Source organism: Perca fluviatilis, chromosome 16, assembly GCF_010015445.1.
Source record: "Perca fluviatilis chromosome 16, GENO_Pfluv_1.0, whole genome shotgun sequence".
In the NCBI taxonomy this organism is placed as follows: domain Eukaryota; kingdom Metazoa; phylum Chordata; class Actinopteri; order Perciformes; family Percidae; genus Perca; species Perca fluviatilis.
Window position 1 is genome coordinate 22,002,240 of NC_053127.1, and position 18,185 is coordinate 22,020,424.

The window sequence follows — 18,185 nt, forward strand, 5'->3', positions numbered from 1 at the left end:
TCCAAAAAGGGTACCCAGGAATTAACTTTTGGTTATATACTATGTTGGTAATATACCATGTTACAAGACCATAATCCTTATGTGCCATATGTAGTTTAAAAATCAGTGGTGGAAGTTTTGAGATCCTTTAAAAAAAAAAAACAAGATCAAAACCCCAAAATTATTCTAGTAGACTACATCAAATTAAATTACAGTATTGAGTAATTATATTCTACCACTGCTTAAATTGTTAAAGTCCACTATTTATTTTTTATTTTTGACCAGCAGGTTGAGGTTTTTGTGAATAAACAATTGGGGACTGTTTACACTCGGGGTGAAACTATACTGTGACAGGGTTCTTATTGGAAACTAGTCAGCGGTTTGTTTAAATGTTAGATGCTCTCCGTGTGGAGGTCATAATTTTAATCACTTTTTGTTGTCAACCTCTCCGCTGCATACAACAAGTCTACTGTGTGTGGCAGCGAAGCTGTCATTAGCCCATTACTATCTACACCAACCTCAGGGCATAAACTAATTAAAATTAACACTACAGTGCACGTTTTGACATGACCTGTTTGAACAACGGTCATCAGCTTATGGCCTGTTTGGTGCCTGTCGGTGTGATTTCCACCACAACCCTTCCGCATTTTCCTGCTGCTCTCGGGCTGTGACGTGTCGTGCTGACGGCGGCCTCGGAGCTGGAGGAGCGGGGGGCTGTAGTATGACAAGATCTGGCTCCAGACGTCCTGCTTTGCTTTCACCGGAGCTCCAGAAACAACCCCTAACCCCTCCTTCTCCGCTCCTCTCCGGCCCGCCCAAATAACACAAAATTCCCGACTGAATCCTGCCCGAGTCTGGGGGAACCAGGCGGCCTGGGAAGCCGAGGTACGGACGGAGGCCATCCCTGCAGCATAAATCTGGTACGCGGGTCATTTTTGCTCTTGGGCGCCTGTTTGCATAGCTATGCTTGTATCTGTGCGTGTCCGTGTCTCTTTGTTTTTGCATGCATGTGTTATTTTAATTTATTTCTTCATTGTCCCTGAGAGGCCGCAAAGGGCTGGGCCTTTTCTTCTCAGGCCCCGGCCTCAATAGAGGCCGTAATTGGTAATTCAGGCCTATCCAGTTAGCTAGCTAGCTAGCCTGCTAAAATGAGAGGGATTTTGTAGTCGCCACTCCTCGTCGGCTGACGTTATTGGTGATTTAATATAACCGTTAATATGCATTATAGCATTCAATAGAACCGCAATTAACACGTTCTCGTCGCCAATGCGTATTTTCAATTAGTGTTAAAGGTAGCATTCGTCCAGACATCAAGCTAACAGAAAATGGCGGACGCTAGTGTGATTACAATTGCATCAGTTTATATTTTTTTTTTTTTTTTTTTTTGTTTTTTTTTTTTTTTTTTTTTTTTTTTGGTTTTTCGGGGTGGTTTACCCCAACATAACCATACTACTTTATTTCGTAGTTTTGTCTTGTTGCATGCATGTCGGTGCAATCTTCTGTTCTTAAATGTGTGTTTTGGCCGCGCCAGTCGGCACTTTGCGTGTGTAATCAGTGCTAACGCTGCTCCAGTGGTCAGTTGAAGACATTACCGTTAACGTTAATCCCCTCATCGGGGGGTTTACACTGTGTTTAGTCTTGTATGAATGAGTAGCTAAGTTAGTCCGATCATCATCCTGGGAGGTTTTAATGTGTTTGCAGCATCATTCAGCACACTGATGCACTGTTGTGCGCCACTCTCCACACACCGTTGTCATAATTTTCCACCTGGAAGTGGGGGATGGTACATTTAGTGGAAAGTACACCCCGGCTGCATCGTCCACACCACTGTTTACATCTCTGCATCCCTGTGTGTGTGTGACAGGGAGATATTTTTTTCGCGCATTACCTCCCCTTCATCTCCATGATGAAGGTACTGCATATTGTAATGTGAGATTTGTTAAGTTTTTTTGTAGCTGAGATAGTGATGCAGTCATGGCAATTATGCCACTGGTCGGTTCACTTGCTGTCCTTTGCCGCAGACACAAGCTAACACTGCAAAACTTATCTTCTTATTAGTAATTTAACCGATTATTAAGTATTTTCGCTTACACATTTACTCAATTTGCCTGTGAGGCCACGTATTTGTCAGTGCATTTTTAGGTGGCCTTATCTTGTTTGTGTGTGAATATATGTGAATAAAATGTCAAAACAAATTAAGCTTTTCAGAGGAACTTGTTCATTGCAGCAGCAGGATACAACAAAGTACACTGGGATATAAACATCGGTTAGTATGGCTTCAAAAAGAACATAACTGACAATTCTATAATTATTTATTATGTCTTATTAGGACAGGGTATTGTTTAAAATGTTACTATACTAGTGCTGAATCAGTTAAGTACTGCAAAGAGCAAATTAAAAATGAATCCTTCATTGCCAGTTTCCAATACATGGTGCTGCAGAGTTGGACGTATTTTGATCGCTACCAAATGTATTGAGGTTTGTAACACAGCCCTGTTTCTAATAGAAAATATCACATGTGCACAATGTTTATGTTATCAAGCCCACAGAAACCACATACATAACCTGACTCGGCCAGATGGATTGCTTCGTATTTGCTCGACATATCCATCTGGGAACTTAGCGTTGGAGAACTTAATTTGGGAAGGGGCAAAAATACTGGTTAGCTGATTGGATAAACCATATGTCTATCACCACCTATGTTGATAGACGGGCCAGATCAGCGAAGCGTATGAAAATACAACCACAAGCCAGGCTTCCCCTGCTGCTGCAGGCAAAGCATAGCTCGTTAGCTCAGCAAGCAAGCAACATGTCGGTAAAGGATATTTGCCGTTTGTGTAATGAGAATTTAAGAATAAAAGGCACCATTTCAGGTTCCCGGTCCATATTCCAAAAGAAGGATCCAAGAAAAAAAGCATTAGCGAGCGGCTAACAGAATTAGGGCTACCGCTGTCTGAAAATACTGGTTAGCTTATTGGATAAACCATCTGTCTTTCACCACCTATGTTGGTGATAGACGCTTCTCGTTGCGTCACACCTAAACCTGCCTCAAAACCAACGCTGATCGTTCGTTTGGCGAACGGCTCCAAATTTTCTATATCTCAAGATGCCAGACTGATCTGCGAGTGGAAAACTGGAGCTCGCAAGATCAGCATGGTCTCACGAGGTTACCATATACATACTAGGGGTGGGGAAAAAAATTGATACTGCATAGTATTGCGATATTTTCCTTGGCGATACTGTGTGGATACACAGATGACAAGTATCAATCTTTTATGTGTTTGTTTGCCTGACAATCCCATTTTGCAGTAAAAAAATGAAGTGAGATGAACACGAAATTTATCTTTTTAGATAAAACGGATGTTGACAAAGTTTAATTTTGGGCATATAATTTGAAATTAGGAAAAATTTTGAAGTTGGAAAAGGGTAATAAATTGCAATATATCGCAGAATATTGCAATATGTTTAAAATTGCAATAAAATTGTATCATGGTGAAGTATCAGGATGATATCGTATTGTGAGGCCTCTGGTGATTCCCACCCCTAATACATACAGTATTTACTGCAGAATTACTCAAGTCTTTTAAGGATTGAAATGTAGGCCTATTAGCTGTAAGGGCGATGCTCAGGCTGCAATAATTATGCAACAACAGGCTAGTAGTCATCAATCATGTAGGGCTGCAGCTATCGATTATGTTAGTAATCAAGTATTCTACAGATTGTTCCATCACTTAATCGAGTAATCGGATAAGAAATACTTTTGTTTTATTGAAGAGCAATAATATACAATAGTTTGGTTTATAATAGTTTTTGGAAAAATCTACATTTTTATTGCCTACATTGCTTACAATATCATCTCTCAAAAAACTAAACATTAAGTGCATCTAAGTGCCATATTACATTGTTTTTAAAGAAAATATTTTCTGAAATGCAATAACAACCTCAAACTAAGGCATACATTAAATATACATAAACATTACCTCAAGTTGTGCAACTTAACTTTTACAGCTACAAGTTTCAACCTGAGACTGATCTTTATATAGGCCTATATGTAAATATTAGTAATACTCAACCTATTTTCATTTATATATTTGATTACAATGCTACACAGCTCTGTTACACTTAAGCTAGTAGATCGTTGATCAGCTGTTTTTTCCGTGAAGAGAGAGTGAGAGAAAATGGTGCCCAACAATTAGCTGTTTTTCCGGCTCTTTAGTCAAATTTGGTCACCACTACGTATTTTCTTGTCTTTGATTTTGGTAGTTGTGTTTGGTGTAGTGTCATCGTCCATACGATAGGGGTGGGGGGGAAAATTGATACAGCATAGTATCGCGATATTTTTCATGGCAATACTGTATCGATACACAGACGTCAAGTATCAATCTATTATTATATATGTGTTGGTCAGTCTGTCTGCTTGACAAAGTGAGATAAACAGAAATGTATCTTTTTAGATAAAACATGTTGACAAAATTGTCCTTTTGGAGACATCATTTGAAATTGGGAAAAACTTATAAAAAAAGGTAATATTGCAATATATCGCAGAATATTGCAATAAGTTTAAAATCACAATAATATCGTTTCGTGATGATATCGTATCGTGAGGCCTCCGCTGATTCCCAGCCCTACCATACGACTGATTTACTTTTGTCGGGTCCGCTTCGTGGAATGAATGATTAAGTTAGACTCCATGTTTTCTGTTGAGATGCTGAAGCACTGACGTCGTGCTGTTATTGTGGTAAGCTAGTTCGGTTTTGCAGTAGACACACTGTACAGAGTTTTTGTTTTAATTATGTTTGAACGGATTCCAAACTTTGGACACGTTCTGTCGTTTTCTCCAGCCTGTCTCTTCTCTTAGCCCCTCACTATTTACGCTGCCGTCGGTCTTCATGGCGTGTCGCCAGCAGCGTCAGCCCGGTGTGCGACAGTAATAATCCTCCGTGCGGAAACGCCGTGAGCGATACAACGTTGGCAACATTACTTAAACGAAGCTTTGAGGCAAATCATTTTGCATCGAGGATATTTAGTAATCGAATTATTCGAGTTACTCGAGGAATCGTTTCAGCCCTACTATCATGTGAAGCACATTAAAATGTAAAATTAACATGCACACACTATGTTTGTTTTTCTTTAACAAGCAAAGTATGACAAGCTTATTGTAATTTTTCCTGGCCGCATCTGGAAAAGACATGACTTGATTCTATTAAGGTTAGAGATGGCCCGATACCATTTTTTGCTTAACGATTTTGATACCTGAACTTGCGTTACCAGTGTGTCATATATTTTATTATGTTTACTAACTATATACTACTATCCCTGTATGGATGTGATATTATTTATATCTTTGTTGTCTGTCTGCCTCAGGTTAAACTCTTTGTGAAACAAACAAACAGAAACAATGAATGCCACAGAACTTTCTTTTATTATCCAGTTTGACAGTCAGTTATAACGGAAAAAGAACCTAAATAAACTACTTTAACGTAGATTTTCTTTAGGGCTTTATTACGTGGTATCGGATCGGTGCATAAACTCCAGTACTTCCCGATACCACCATTTTAGGCAGTATCGGAGCCAATACTGGACCATCTCTAATTAAGGTTAACACGCACCGTTAGAATCCTGTTGATGGCCTGCATAATCTGTTTTTCTCTTTTTCATAGAAAAATTTCAAGTAATTTCAAATCACATTAATGACCATGAACACGCATGATTTTTGAGTGGGAGTGTAGATGCAATTGCTTGAGATTCACAGTTCTAGCACACAGCGCAAGGAAAAACAAAACCTTTTCAAGACTGTTTTAAATACATATTCTATATTTTTTTACTTGGGTGACCTGCAGGGCATTATCCAGCATCCTAGGTGAGCATCATACTGAAAAAGAATTACTGTACATGTATTAAATAAAATGTGAGGATGTAGTTACAGACTGATGTAAGTTACTTTGTTGAGTAACAGCATAATTAATAACCTATCAATTGTTGAGATTAATGGGGTTTGCATGGTTCTTTTGTTTCCAACAGTTTTGGTCACAAAATATCTAAACTTGATATCCTTTTATTTCAGCTGTCCAGTAACAAATGCAGTGCGAGGACAATGGATGAGGATGTCACCAGGCTTGCAATACATTCTGAAGAGCCTAAAATAATATTACACGGATCGGGTAATTAGCCATGCTTATATTAGTGTGTTTTTATTTACACAGTTTGTTTTGGGGTATGGGAGAGTTCTGATAAACATGGTAGCCTTGAAATATTTAAATGACTTAACTAACGTGTTGTTCGAAACGAGATGTTATTGTTGCATGATGTCAGTAGGAAATAAGGAAATTTTATTTGCCATTTAAAACATTCATACACAATAATTGATTAACTGGGTAATCCTGCTTCTTCCAGATGAGGGTGGTGCCGGCGGACAGGAGTTTGTTGTGGAGCTTCAAGAGACTGTGTTGGTGTCAGAAGGCGAGGGGGAAGGCATGGCAGTTCACAGATTTGCCCCAGACGAGCTAGTCATCCAGGATGCTGTTGAGGATGTGGTTTCTGAGTATGTGCACTGCGATGAAGATGAGGATGAGGATGACGATGTTGCAGTAGAAACCTGCGTGATGGCTCTTGAAGGTGAGGAGGAAGGTGTTGCCATGGGAGACATCCCTGAAGATGGGCTGGACCCAGAGCAGCAGGAGGACGACGACCAAGACGGTTGTGGAGATTATCTCATGATATCCCGTAAGTTTACATCTCTGCTGTGCTGAGTTTGGATTTAAATGCGTCATTGCTCCTCTGGAAAGCCTACTTAGACCCTGAGATGGTTATCTGATCTCAAAAAAGCTAAGTGTAAATGCATCCAAGAAGCATTCAAGACAGATAAAAAATGTGATTGCTCATACCAACTTTGAAGATAGTTTGAAATGCATAGCACAAGCAGCCAGTTTCCTTTCATTCTGCAATAATTGCAGCAATGATGAAGAGCTGACTGCCCCCACTGTAAGTGGCACTTAGTTCATAGTCTAAAGATGGTTATGTCATTGCCATTAAGTGTCAGGATTTCATCTGAATTTAGTGTGTTAGTGGACATGCAGACAGGTGAGATGACAGAAGTAGTAGACTTTAAACTAAGTTTAGATTTTCTGTAGTGTTGATAAACCAGAATTACTTCTAAAACAACAATTTTGGGTAAGATTTATTTAGCATTCTGACAAGCATGTACAAGAATGGAAGTAGTATTAATTGTGTTAAATTAAATAGATTTTATAGATATACTGAAATGGTGAAATTATATCTGAGCTTCAGAAAACATAAATAAGATTTATTTTTTTTGTCTGTCACCAGCTAATGGCTGGCAGACCGCACACACTTGCACGTCCTGTTTATTTTTTTAAAGATTATTTTGGCGGCTTTTTTGGCCTTTATTGGATAGGACAGCTGAAGACAGGAAAGTGGGAGAGAGGGAGGGGATGACCAGCAAAGGGCTGCAGGTTGGAATCAAACCAGGGCCGCTGCAGTAAGGACTGATCCTTAGTACATGGGGTGCACGCTCGATCAGGTGAGCTACCAGGGTGCCCCGCTTTCTTTAATGAATTGTGATGTGTGTCCCCTTCACTAGTGGATGAAGCTGGCAAAATGGTGTCTGAGGATGGAACGGAGGTAACGGTGGAGGGAGCTGTTGAGGACCAGGAAGTGGAGAAGGATGAGGATGGGCAGGAAGTAATAAAAGTGTACATCTTCAAGGCTGATTCTGGGGAGGATGACATGGGTGAGTAACAGTTAAGCTTAAACCTCTGTTAGGAATTATGAAGAGTGCAATTATAGCCTGAGTCCTAGTGATTGCCACAAAACACAGTATTAGATAGGTGTTGTCCCTGAAAGGGCTTTCATATTGACTTAGAACATTCTTTGAAGAAAGGGGGGGAAAAAAACACCAAAGAAGAAAACAATAAATTATTAAATGGAATATTTCTTTGTTTTGCAAAAACCTTAATTTTGGAGGTTATTGGCCAAATGTATTTTCTGTTCTTGTGTATCTTAAAATGTTTTAAAAAGCATTGAATTCAGGTTCCAAAAAGGGGCCCTCTAAAAGTTTTTAAATAGTCTTAAGACTAACTTAACTAACTTTGGCTGATATGATTGTGAAACAAGTTTTAAATGATGCTATTAAAAAGGTATCAGTTTTAAATGTAACTTGGTAAAACCCTGCAGAAGCTGTGGAACAAGTTTAAGGGCTCAGTTTACCACAGGTTGACTAAGAATTTGTGACAGATTTGCCAAAAAGTGGAAGATTTAAAATGTTTTCATTCTGCAGCAGAATCGGTTGACATCAGCGATGGAGACACGGAGAGTGTGGCGTTAACAGAATCTTCAGGCCAAACACTCAGAGAGAAGATGGTTTACATGTCTGTCGGAGACTCTCATCACAATCAAGGAAACCATGGTGAGTTGTTCAGATCTGACGAGCGGGGATGGCTGTCATGAAACTAAACGTCACTAGTTTTTTTTTGGTTTTGTACATGTTGGGCTCATCTACAGGTGGGTCCAAGGTGACTGATGAGGTTTATATGGAGGTGGTGGTAGGAGGCGAAGAGCCAGTAACTCAAGACCGCTCGTATGACAGCGTGTCTCTAAGCAAGGACTTCATGCCTGTGGCCTGGGCAGCTGCTTATGGTCAGCCCCCCCCTGTCTATTAAATTGCTTTTAAAACAACACTGGAAGCCTGTGCATCAACCACGTCTCTGAGTGTCTTGGCTTAAGCTTTACAGATGCTGGTTTTGTTTATTTTTGTGTTTAAAGACATTCTGTCGGTCTCACAGGTGCGGAGGATAGCGAGAGTTGTGAAAACAGAAACGGTGCAGCCAGCGCACTGCTGCACATCGATGAATCTGACGGGGTTGATGAAATCAATAGACAACGTAACAAGAGCAGGAGGCGGTCGGAGCCTCGCCAGGTGCAGACAGGTAAGAGCAACTCAAATTCATGTTTCTCTCATCGCTCCATAAAGAAGCCCTTTAGATCATAAATTCTACACTGGAGCTGTTCATTAAAGATGAAAGCTCCAACTGCATTATTTGTAACTGATTTGTAACTGTAACTGATCAGTAACAAATGCACGATGCATGTCATCAGAACCCAGTGATTTTAAATTTGCAGTCTAAGCATCAGTCAAAACTCCCAACATATTTAATTTTAAATTGATAGGAAAAAGAAAAGAAAGCAACACATTGCGTTTGTTGTGGGTGGCAATTTGTGACTTTAGCACGACTCCAGTCAGTCCAACCAAAGTTTAAGGGGCTTATTTGTTGGTCATTTGCCTTCCCTGCCCAGCGGATGCCTTCCACTACTCGGTCCCTCCAGAAAAACGCGATTAAGCCATCGCATAATTCAATGCATAATCAGCCAAAGTCCGCATATTCATGCGGGGGGCGCATTTTTCAGAAAAATATTGTGCAGATGGCCCTGCTTTGAAATAACAATGTGGCACAGATGATGCTGCTTATTTTATATATATATATATATATTTATTATTATTATTATTATTATTATTATTATTATTATTATTTTCCATACATTAAAATCAAACTCATTGATATAACAATTAATTTTATTTAAATAAATGTTTTTTATTAGTTAAAATTGATTTAGGTCCAATATGTAATTATATCTACTGTAATAAATCCAAAAATGACCCCAATGTGTCATCGGGTATCAAGGAAACATGCTAAGTTGAAATACTATCTTTTCTGACAACAACAATGCTAATGCCAGTATTTTCTTCTTTTTGAAATTTCCGTTCTGTGACGGAATGTCTGTCTGTGTTTTGGCCTGTGTGTTATCAACGGCCCAGTTTGACAGCCAGGCCGGGTTGCCAGTTATACCTGTAAAAACGTAAACCCAGCACGCTACAGCTGTAGTACAGCTATGAAAGCAGCAAAGAAATGAACGGGATCAACGGTGATAGATTCTACCCGACCTAAAAAAAAAAAACGGCATATTTCTAACCGTTGCGAGACCAGAGACGTTACAAAGCCTGGGTAAATTTTGGAGATGGAGACAGCTTAGAGCCCAAAAGGACGCAGAGTTGGCTAATTTCCTCCTGAACAGGTAGCTAAGCATTAGCTTCAGGCTAATTTATCACGGCTACAAGGGACAGGGATTTTGTCATTTCAACATTCGTGTACTCGCATTGAATTAGCTGGAGTACCCGAGTTGGTTACTCGCAAAAACAATTGAGACACACAACATTGTTGTGGATGCTGCAGTCTCAGCCTGGCAACCTCCGTGAACTTAGTCTGGGGAGGAGGGGGCGGGGGAGACAACTCTCTCCAGTATTTTCAATTTGTACTGCAGTAACTATTTTAAACACTAGCTGTCAGTATTACATATTGCACCTTTTAAACACCAAAATGGAAGATGACCAAAAGTTTAGAAACAAGATTATGGGCATGTTGTCATTTCCGTCTCCCTCTTGTCATTTTTCTCTCTAGCCATCATCATCGGTCCATATGGTCAGCCTCTGACCGTTTACCCCTGCATGCTATGTGGTAAAAAGTTCAAGTCACGAGGCTTCCTGAAACGCCACACCAAGAATCATCACCAGGATGTTCTGACAAGGAAAAAGTACCAATGTACAGACTGTGACTTCACCACCAACAAGAAAGCTAGCCTCCACAACCACATGGAGGTGCACGCTCTGAGCAGCAAGGCCCCTTTCGAGTGTGAAATGTGTGGCAAGGAGTTCCACCAGCAGGCGGCGCTGTTCTCTCACAGACTGCAGCACCACCACCGAGAGCCCAAGAGCCAGCCGCCTCCAACGCCCAACAAGATGCATAAATGCAAGTTCTGTGACTATGAAACAGCTGAGCAAGGACTGCTCAATCGGCACTTGTTGGCAGTTCACAGTAAAAGCTTCCCCCACATCTGCGTGGAATGTGGAAAAGGCTTTCGACACCCTTCAGAATTGAAGAAACACATGCGCACGCACACGGGCGAGAAGCCCTACTCCTGCCTGTACTGCGACTACAAGTCGGCCGATTCCTCTAATCTCAAGACGCACATCAAGACTAAGCATAGCAAAGAGATGCCATACAAATGTGAGCGCTGTTTCCAGACCTTTGCAGAGGAGGAGGAGTTAATGCAGCACGGACTAACACACGAAGAGAATAAGACCCACCATTGTGCCCACTGTGATCACAAAAGTTCCAACTCCAGTGACCTGAAACGCCATATCATATCTGTTCACACCAAGGACTATCCACACAAATGTGCCATCTGTGGTAAAGGTTTCCACCGGCCGTCTGAACTAAAGAAGCACTCGGTATCCCACCGCACCAAGAAACTCCATCAATGCCGGCACTGCAACTTCAAAATTGCAGACCCTTTTGTTCTCAGTCGCCATATCTTGTCTGTCCACACAAAGGAGCAACAGGCCTCTCCTGAAAAGAGTGAGTCTAAGAGGACAGAGACGCACGCTCCCGTTGTGACACCTAAAAAGTCTGCACCTAGCGCGTCCAGCGCCTCTGGCCCGCCTGGCAGAGTCAGTGCAGCCAGCTTAGCCAGCAGTGTCACTGTCGTTATTGGCAAAGGACAAAAAGAAAGGAGAATTTACCAGTGCCAGTACTGTGACTACAGCACTGGCGACGCATCGGGTTTCAAGCGACACGTGATTTCCATTCACACAAAAGACTATCCGCACCGCTGCGAGATCTGTTCGAAAGGGTTCCGACGACCCTCGGAGAAGAACCAGCATATCATGCGCCACCACAAGGACGTAGTGCAGGCAGATTGACTCTGACCGAGCCAAATCCTGTGCCACAACAAAGAACAATGTTCAAAGCAACCATCACCCCATTCTCTGCACCCTCGGCACAACACCAGTCATATTGAAATAATGTGACGTGCTGCACTTAGTCTGTTCTGTTTTGCTCTTTTTTGATCCTCATCCTAATGTTCAGAAATGTATACACATGTACATAACATTAATGCTTTGTCCAAGTTGGCAACAGAACCCCTCCGTAGACTTGCACTTTTAACTGCATGTCCCTTTGCTGGTAACAGTGTGCATGGCAGATTGTGCAGATGTCTCTTTGTAGATATACATTTTTAATTTTGCAGGCAGAAATCAGTCGTCAATCACAATGGTCCTAATTATTTGTCTCAAACTGAAGTGTAATTTGCTAATCTTTTGCATCATTTTGTTAAAATTTACAAAACACAGCAGTATAGATTAGCAACCTGTTTCCAGTAGCACTTGCCATCTTGGTAAAGGTGTGTGTGTGTGTGTGTGTGTGTGTGTGTGTGTGTGTGTGTTGTGTGTGTGTGTGTGTGTGTGTGTGTGTGTGTGTGTGTGTGTGTGTGTGTGTGTGTGTGTGTGTGTGTTGTGTGTGTGTGTGTGTGTGTGTGTGTGTGTGTGTGTGTGTGTGTGTATTTTTTGTGTGTGTGTGTGTGTGTGTGTGTGTGTGTGTGTGTGTGTGTAAGAAAGAGTAAATGACAAACGGCGTCTATTGTGCTTCCTGGTGCTCCGACCCCACCACTCTGTAACATAGTGTTTTTTGTTGTTGTTAAAAACACAAGGCTGGCTGTGTACAGCACTCAGAGAAAAGGAACATTAATTCTTAGCTTTGTACACAGTGGTCATCAATCATTGAATTAACACACAGTAAAAATAATGGTTGTCATGGTATTGACTAAAGGTTCACATATGCACATACTGTATATCACAATGCGATCATTACCCCATCACTTGATTATCATACACCTATGATATTTCAGTTTCAAGTCAGTAAGTGTCCTATAAATTGTTCAGAACAAGTGCCCAAAGCAGTAAAGATGAAGCCCTGACTGTAATTTTAATCCGTTAATGCTACCTGGAGAGCGAAATCTCATTAATTTAAAAAAGCAGATAGATGAGGGAAATGTATGTTTTCACATTTTTCTTTTTCTATGAACAAACTTGTTTCTCATATTAATTGACATATCTTTTAAATCGCAGAAAAAGCATAATCTGCAAGTATCAGGATGATATTAGTACTCATATTAGGCTGGGTTAAAGGAAAAAGTTCAGTGGTCAATGGTCTGGCCAAAATAGGAATCATACAGTGTGACTGGTGCGGCTGTTATGAAACTATGGACTGAACTCTTTGTTTTCGCCCTCACAGATGTACTTTTGCCAGTACAAAGGCAAAGTGTTTATCTTTTTAGATGCAACTTCAGAAGACAGGTGCTGGTGGTGTACTGTGGCTTTTTACATTTTTGTTATCACCTGTGATTATTCCTGTTTTTATATTTATTTCATTTACAAGTTGTTGTATAGTTAAGTGTAACTAGACTTCTATGGGACGTAAATTATTGTTTTGTATACAAATCTGTACAAAGCGTGTAGATGTGAACACTTGATAAAAAGAAAATCTGAACTGTGTTGTTATGGATGTACTCAACGTATTTGTTAAAAAAGTTAATAAAAGCAAAGTATTTTAGCTGTTTTGTCTTCTATTTACCCTCATTGTTAAAGCCCCCTACTACTCAAACGTGTTTTGCTTATTGTTAGTTCACTTGGATATTGTGCAATTTTTTTCACAGTAGACTGCTTTTTCCAAAGTCATTTTAAGTTTAACATGTGGTCACCCAAAATCTGACTTTAAATGTGCTCTTGGTGATTTTCTTGATAACAAACGTTATGTTTACAGTCAGTGTTACTCATTAAAACACATTGTTTAGAATATCTTTTAGTAGGAGTACGTACAAGCATCATTTTGGTAGATAAAAGCAAAGTGTTGTGTATTGAAACCAGGCTTCACATCATGTTTAGTGCTTTTAGGAACTGTGTTTAATACATTTGAAAGAGCAGAGTAAACAACCTGAATTGAGTTCATGGCTCCTCAATAGATGTAAAATAATAAACATTTTAAGTCTTCAGACAGCAGTGTTGACATACAATGGCCGGTGCAGAAAACTAGGCAGCTGGGCACTCCGCTAAAGAAGGATTAAAAAGAACAAAGTAAGGTGAGTAGTACATAACATCACGCTTAATCACAGGTTATTTTTTTTTACATACAACCTTTGCACTGACATGAAACGTACCATTTTTGGGAAGGAAAGCAATATTTTCCGGTAGGATGCCAGTCTCCAAGGAGAACTGCCTGAACTTCTCCATCAGATCAGCGCTGAGGTCCACTCCACGGCCTGTCAGAGCACATTATGTTAATCTGCTACAGTATGCATTACTGTACTGAAGAGCAGATTCATAGGACAGAGGGTAGCATCATGGCTAATGAGAGCTTTACCATATAGTTTGTTGACAACGGTGGTAACACTCTCCTTGTTCTTAATGGTGTGAGTCAGGGCGTACTCGTCATACTTCACATCAACCATGCACATGTCGTTTATATTCCCCCAGCCTGATGAAGGGAGGACAGAAAAAGAGATGATTTGAAAGCAGAAATGCTGTGGGTGGTTTAATTGTTGATGTTGCATGCATGCCTGTTTTTGTTTCGTATTTGTGTGTGTGTGTGTGTGTGTTTTTGCTGGGGGGCACTCACGCTCACTTGTGTACGTGAACTTTCCAGGCACATCAGTCTTCTTGGCCAGGTTGTTCATTCTCCAACAAGAGCCATCAGAGCTGCAAAGAAAAACACCATTGAAACATTATTAACACCAATGATTTTTAACCTCCTCCTTTCTCTCCCTCCTCTCACACTCACTTGAGACTGGCGTAGGATATCTCCAGGTCCCCATCAGCAGTTGGGGTCAACATGGCCATGCCCATCTTCATGCTGGCTCTATGGTTGATAAACCACTGGGCGTTAGTGGCAAATCCAATCAGGTACCACTTCCCTGCCATCTGTGGACACACACAAGGCAAACATAACAGCCATACTTACAGTTACACTCAATGTGGCCTGCATTTAAACATTAAAGGTGTGTTTTAAGTAATGGCAAGTTTCACATTGAAGTTAAAATTTATTTTTAAGTGTGTTCATCCATTAACTAGCGAACAAGTTCAGAATATACACACATTTGTCCATTATTGCACATGAATGTGATGGCAAGTTTAGAAAATATGGTTCCTAACATATATTGTTCCCTAAATGTCACCTTACTTATTGCAAAAATGTGGCAAATACACAACAAATTAAAGTACACAGCTGATATGTTTTACAAATATCCAAGAAGTATATACAACACCAGACAAAGTCAAATACTCATTGTCTAATCTTATGCATGCCTTCAAATAACTTCCAAATTAATAATCGACATGTGGCAATTGCCTGCAGAATCCTTTGTTCCACCAGATAAGTCAGTTGTGGGGAGGAATTTAACAACTGCATAGAGGCACTATAAATCAATATTGTGACGAAGATAAAATACTGTTGATAATTCACCCAGTTATGTGTCTTACCCCCTGTATATTGAAGTCTGCCTGGGGAACGACTTCAGAAGAAACCGTCAAGGAGCAGAGCACGGCTCCCAGCACTGGCAGCAGTAAAGTCATAGCTACTGAGGAGCAGGATCAGTTGCGGGAACAACGATGGAAGAGAGTGTGGATGAAGATCTGTTGTTGAAGTTCTGCTGACAACCCTTTATATAGTGGAGAGTGAGTTTACGCTTTCCCTCACACACACACACACACACACACACACACACACACACACACACACACACACACACACACACACACACACACACAAACCCTGGAGCTGGGATGGGTTCAAACACGTAAAGAAACGTCACGTACTGTTTCACAGCCACAAAGTAAGCTTTTAGTCCTGCCAGGGCAGAATTCAATCAACCATGTGAGAGGGGGAACACATGACAGTAGAGAGCTAGCAGGAGAGAAACTACATAACCTGAAAAAGAAGTGGGTTCGACATTATATCCTCCCTATTACATGGTTACTGTAGAGTTGGAAAGAAATTGCCTTATGTGATAAAGCTATTTCATTTTAGAGCCTCCCGTTTGTGAGCATTAAGCAGTAAAAACACAGTAACCAAAAGTGGTAAACAAGGCAGCGGCTGCCCTCCAGTGCTTTCCGTGGCAGAGACAACAGAATCAAAGTCATCCGTCAGCAGTTGTGCTAGTATAACACAGAGACAACACAAATGCATGATTGGATTCCTAATCATGCATCACTATGCGGTGAATTGAAATGCTTTCCTGGGAAACTTTAGGGTCTTTATAATGACATGAGTTACGGATATGAAAGAAAATAATGATGTGTTCTGTGTGCAGCTCGCAGCTCCCTCACAGGAAATAAGAAAACTGCTTTAACATTAAGTTTCAAACATCAACAACCTCACATCTCACCTATAGGCCTAGCTTTTGGTGGGAAGCAGCGAAGTACATTTACTCAAGTATTGTATTTAAGTACATTTCTGTGGTACTTGTACTTTACTTGGGTATTTCCATGTTATGCTACTTTATACTTCAACCGCACTACACCTCAGAGAAATATTGTACTTTGTACTTCACTACATTTATCTTAAAGCTTTATTTACTTTGGAGATTCAGATTATTGATAAAAATATACTACATATATACTACACAACACATATATTATGATGTATTATTATAGATGAAATTACCCAGCAGTATATAGAGTAGTTTAAAGTAGCCCCATGCCATTCTGCATAATGAGTATGTTTACTTTTGATACTTTAGTATATTTTGATGCCACTACTTTTACTTTTCCAATACAATCAGGTTTGCCTGTAAGTCTGATCTTATTGTCACTTTTGTGTGTAAGCTCTCGACTTTCTGCAGGATGTTATGTCTGCTGCACAGCTCCAAATATGAATCCAGGAGTGATGATGATGATGATGATGATGAGGAGATGAATTAGTGTTCATTAGATGGAAGCAGTCAGGTGCAAGCAGATACATGCCACATTGCAAAGATTCCTCCAACCTACATACCTCGCCAGTTTAAACAGGTATGCCTTTTGCCCCAAGACAACAAATAGTTAGAGTAATGTTGTGCCAGAGAAGTATTTTATACTTGCACATTTTTATAAAGACAGGCAGGCTCATACAAAACACTGCAGCTGCAGAAATCTACATAGTGCACATTTGCCAGTAATTAGTGAATTGTCACAAGCAGTGCAGAAATGTACTAAATCTTAAAACTAATTTACATTTAGACGATTGATTGATTTATTATGTATGCATTATGCAGATTTTACAAAAGCTCAAATTAACTGCAAAGGTTCTGTGTCAGAAAGGTAATAGCTCTCCCCTCATTTAACGGCTCGAACTATCACTGGAACAGTAAATCATCACAGAGAAAATATGACTGAATATTTTGTTAACAGCTCATCGCTCAAAGCAATCACAGCCTCTGTCTGTCTGTCTATCTGTACTCCGAGGCAGGTATGCATACACACTGTACACAAACAGACTGTACATCCATTGAGGCAAAGAGAAAAAAAATGAATGAAATGATAGTAATAAAATCTCAGAAACTAAGTTTATGGGTAGATTGGTATCAGGGCATGAAAATAAAATATGGCGTCGAGGGTTAAAGAGCATGGATTTCTTAAAGTTAAGAGAGTTTATAGTCGTGGGAGTTTAATGTGCTGAATCTGCTGTTTTCGATCATGAGGTTTCTTGGGGACAACGCTGAGAAATCGGCCAGAGGATGGCGCTAGAGGAAAGCTCACGGAGTCAACTAAATGGAATGAGTTTGCCCTTTGGCCTTGTCTTGGGCAGCATGAATGTGTAAAATGTTATGGTGATGCTAGTGGAAAGGCTTCAACTTGTGAGTGTTATATATTATATTAATGTACACCGACTGAATAGGTTGAGTCTCAGCTGAAGTTATTCTTGCAGGGCTCTTAAGAAATTAAAAAAGAGAGCAAAACCTTTTCCAAATTTGTTTAATTTTAATTCATTTTTTGAGAGTGTGATGTTGTGATCGGCACTTTATTCAGAAACAAATCATCTTGTTACACATTGACCTGGCAGTCAGGATGGGATGTAGCCTATCAAACACTTGTGAACCTCGACACACTGTAGATGTATACCGTAGGTCGTAGGTCAGTGATGTAAGATAAAACAAATTTTGATTAAATGACCTATTTACAACAGATGTACATCTAGACATCAGATGGACACTGGGCATCCTGTAATGCTTAGTACACACCTGAAATCAGCAGTGGTGGAGGGAGGGAGGAAAAAAGAAAAAAGAGACAGCTTGCTGTTCATCACATCATTAGCACTGGGGAAAAA

General features: G+C 40.3%; 2 protein-coding genes across 5 annotated transcripts; one reads left to right on the forward strand and one right to left on the reverse strand.

Moving 5' to 3' along the window:
* The first annotated feature begins 568 nt into the window (after positions 1-568).
* Positions 569-13,439, forward strand: LOC120544110 (zinc finger Y-chromosomal protein 1). 3 transcript variants are annotated; one of them, XM_039777678.1, is made up of 8 exons: positions 569-899; positions 6,044-6,140; positions 6,373-6,702; positions 7,580-7,729; positions 8,276-8,404; positions 8,500-8,634; positions 8,781-8,924; positions 10,452-13,439. In XM_039777678.1, the coding sequence occupies exons 2-8, from the start codon at positions 6,074-6,076 to the stop codon at positions 11,750-11,752; spliced, it is 2,256 nt and encodes a 751-aa protein (XP_039633612.1). In that variant the 5' UTR covers positions 569-899; positions 6,044-6,073; the 3' UTR covers positions 11,753-13,439. The 3 variants fall into 3 exon arrangements, with proteins under 3 accessions (XP_039633612.1, XP_039633614.1, XP_039633613.1); XM_039777679.1 differs by lacking the exon at positions 569-899 and adding an exon at positions 1,466-2,245; XM_039777680.1 differs by lacking the exon at positions 8,500-8,634 and having other exon boundaries at positions 572-899.
* Positions 13,440-13,766: 327 nt separating this feature from the next.
* Positions 13,767-15,529, reverse strand: zgc:153704 (uncharacterized protein LOC767759 homolog). 2 transcript variants are annotated; one of them, XM_039777682.1, is made up of 6 exons: positions 15,362-15,529; positions 14,664-14,803; positions 14,508-14,581; positions 14,247-14,360; positions 14,044-14,145; positions 13,767-13,935 (listed from the first exon to the last, which is right to left on the reverse strand). In XM_039777682.1, exons 1-6 carry the CDS (start codon positions 15,452-15,454, stop codon positions 13,916-13,918), a joined length of 543 nt encoding a protein of 180 aa, XP_039633616.1. In that variant the 5' UTR covers positions 15,455-15,529; the 3' UTR covers positions 13,767-13,915. The 2 variants fall into 2 exon arrangements, with proteins under 2 accessions (XP_039633616.1, XP_039633615.1); XM_039777681.1 differs by having other exon boundaries at positions 14,502-14,581; positions 15,362-15,527.
* Positions 15,530-18,185: the final 2,656 nt, after the last annotated feature.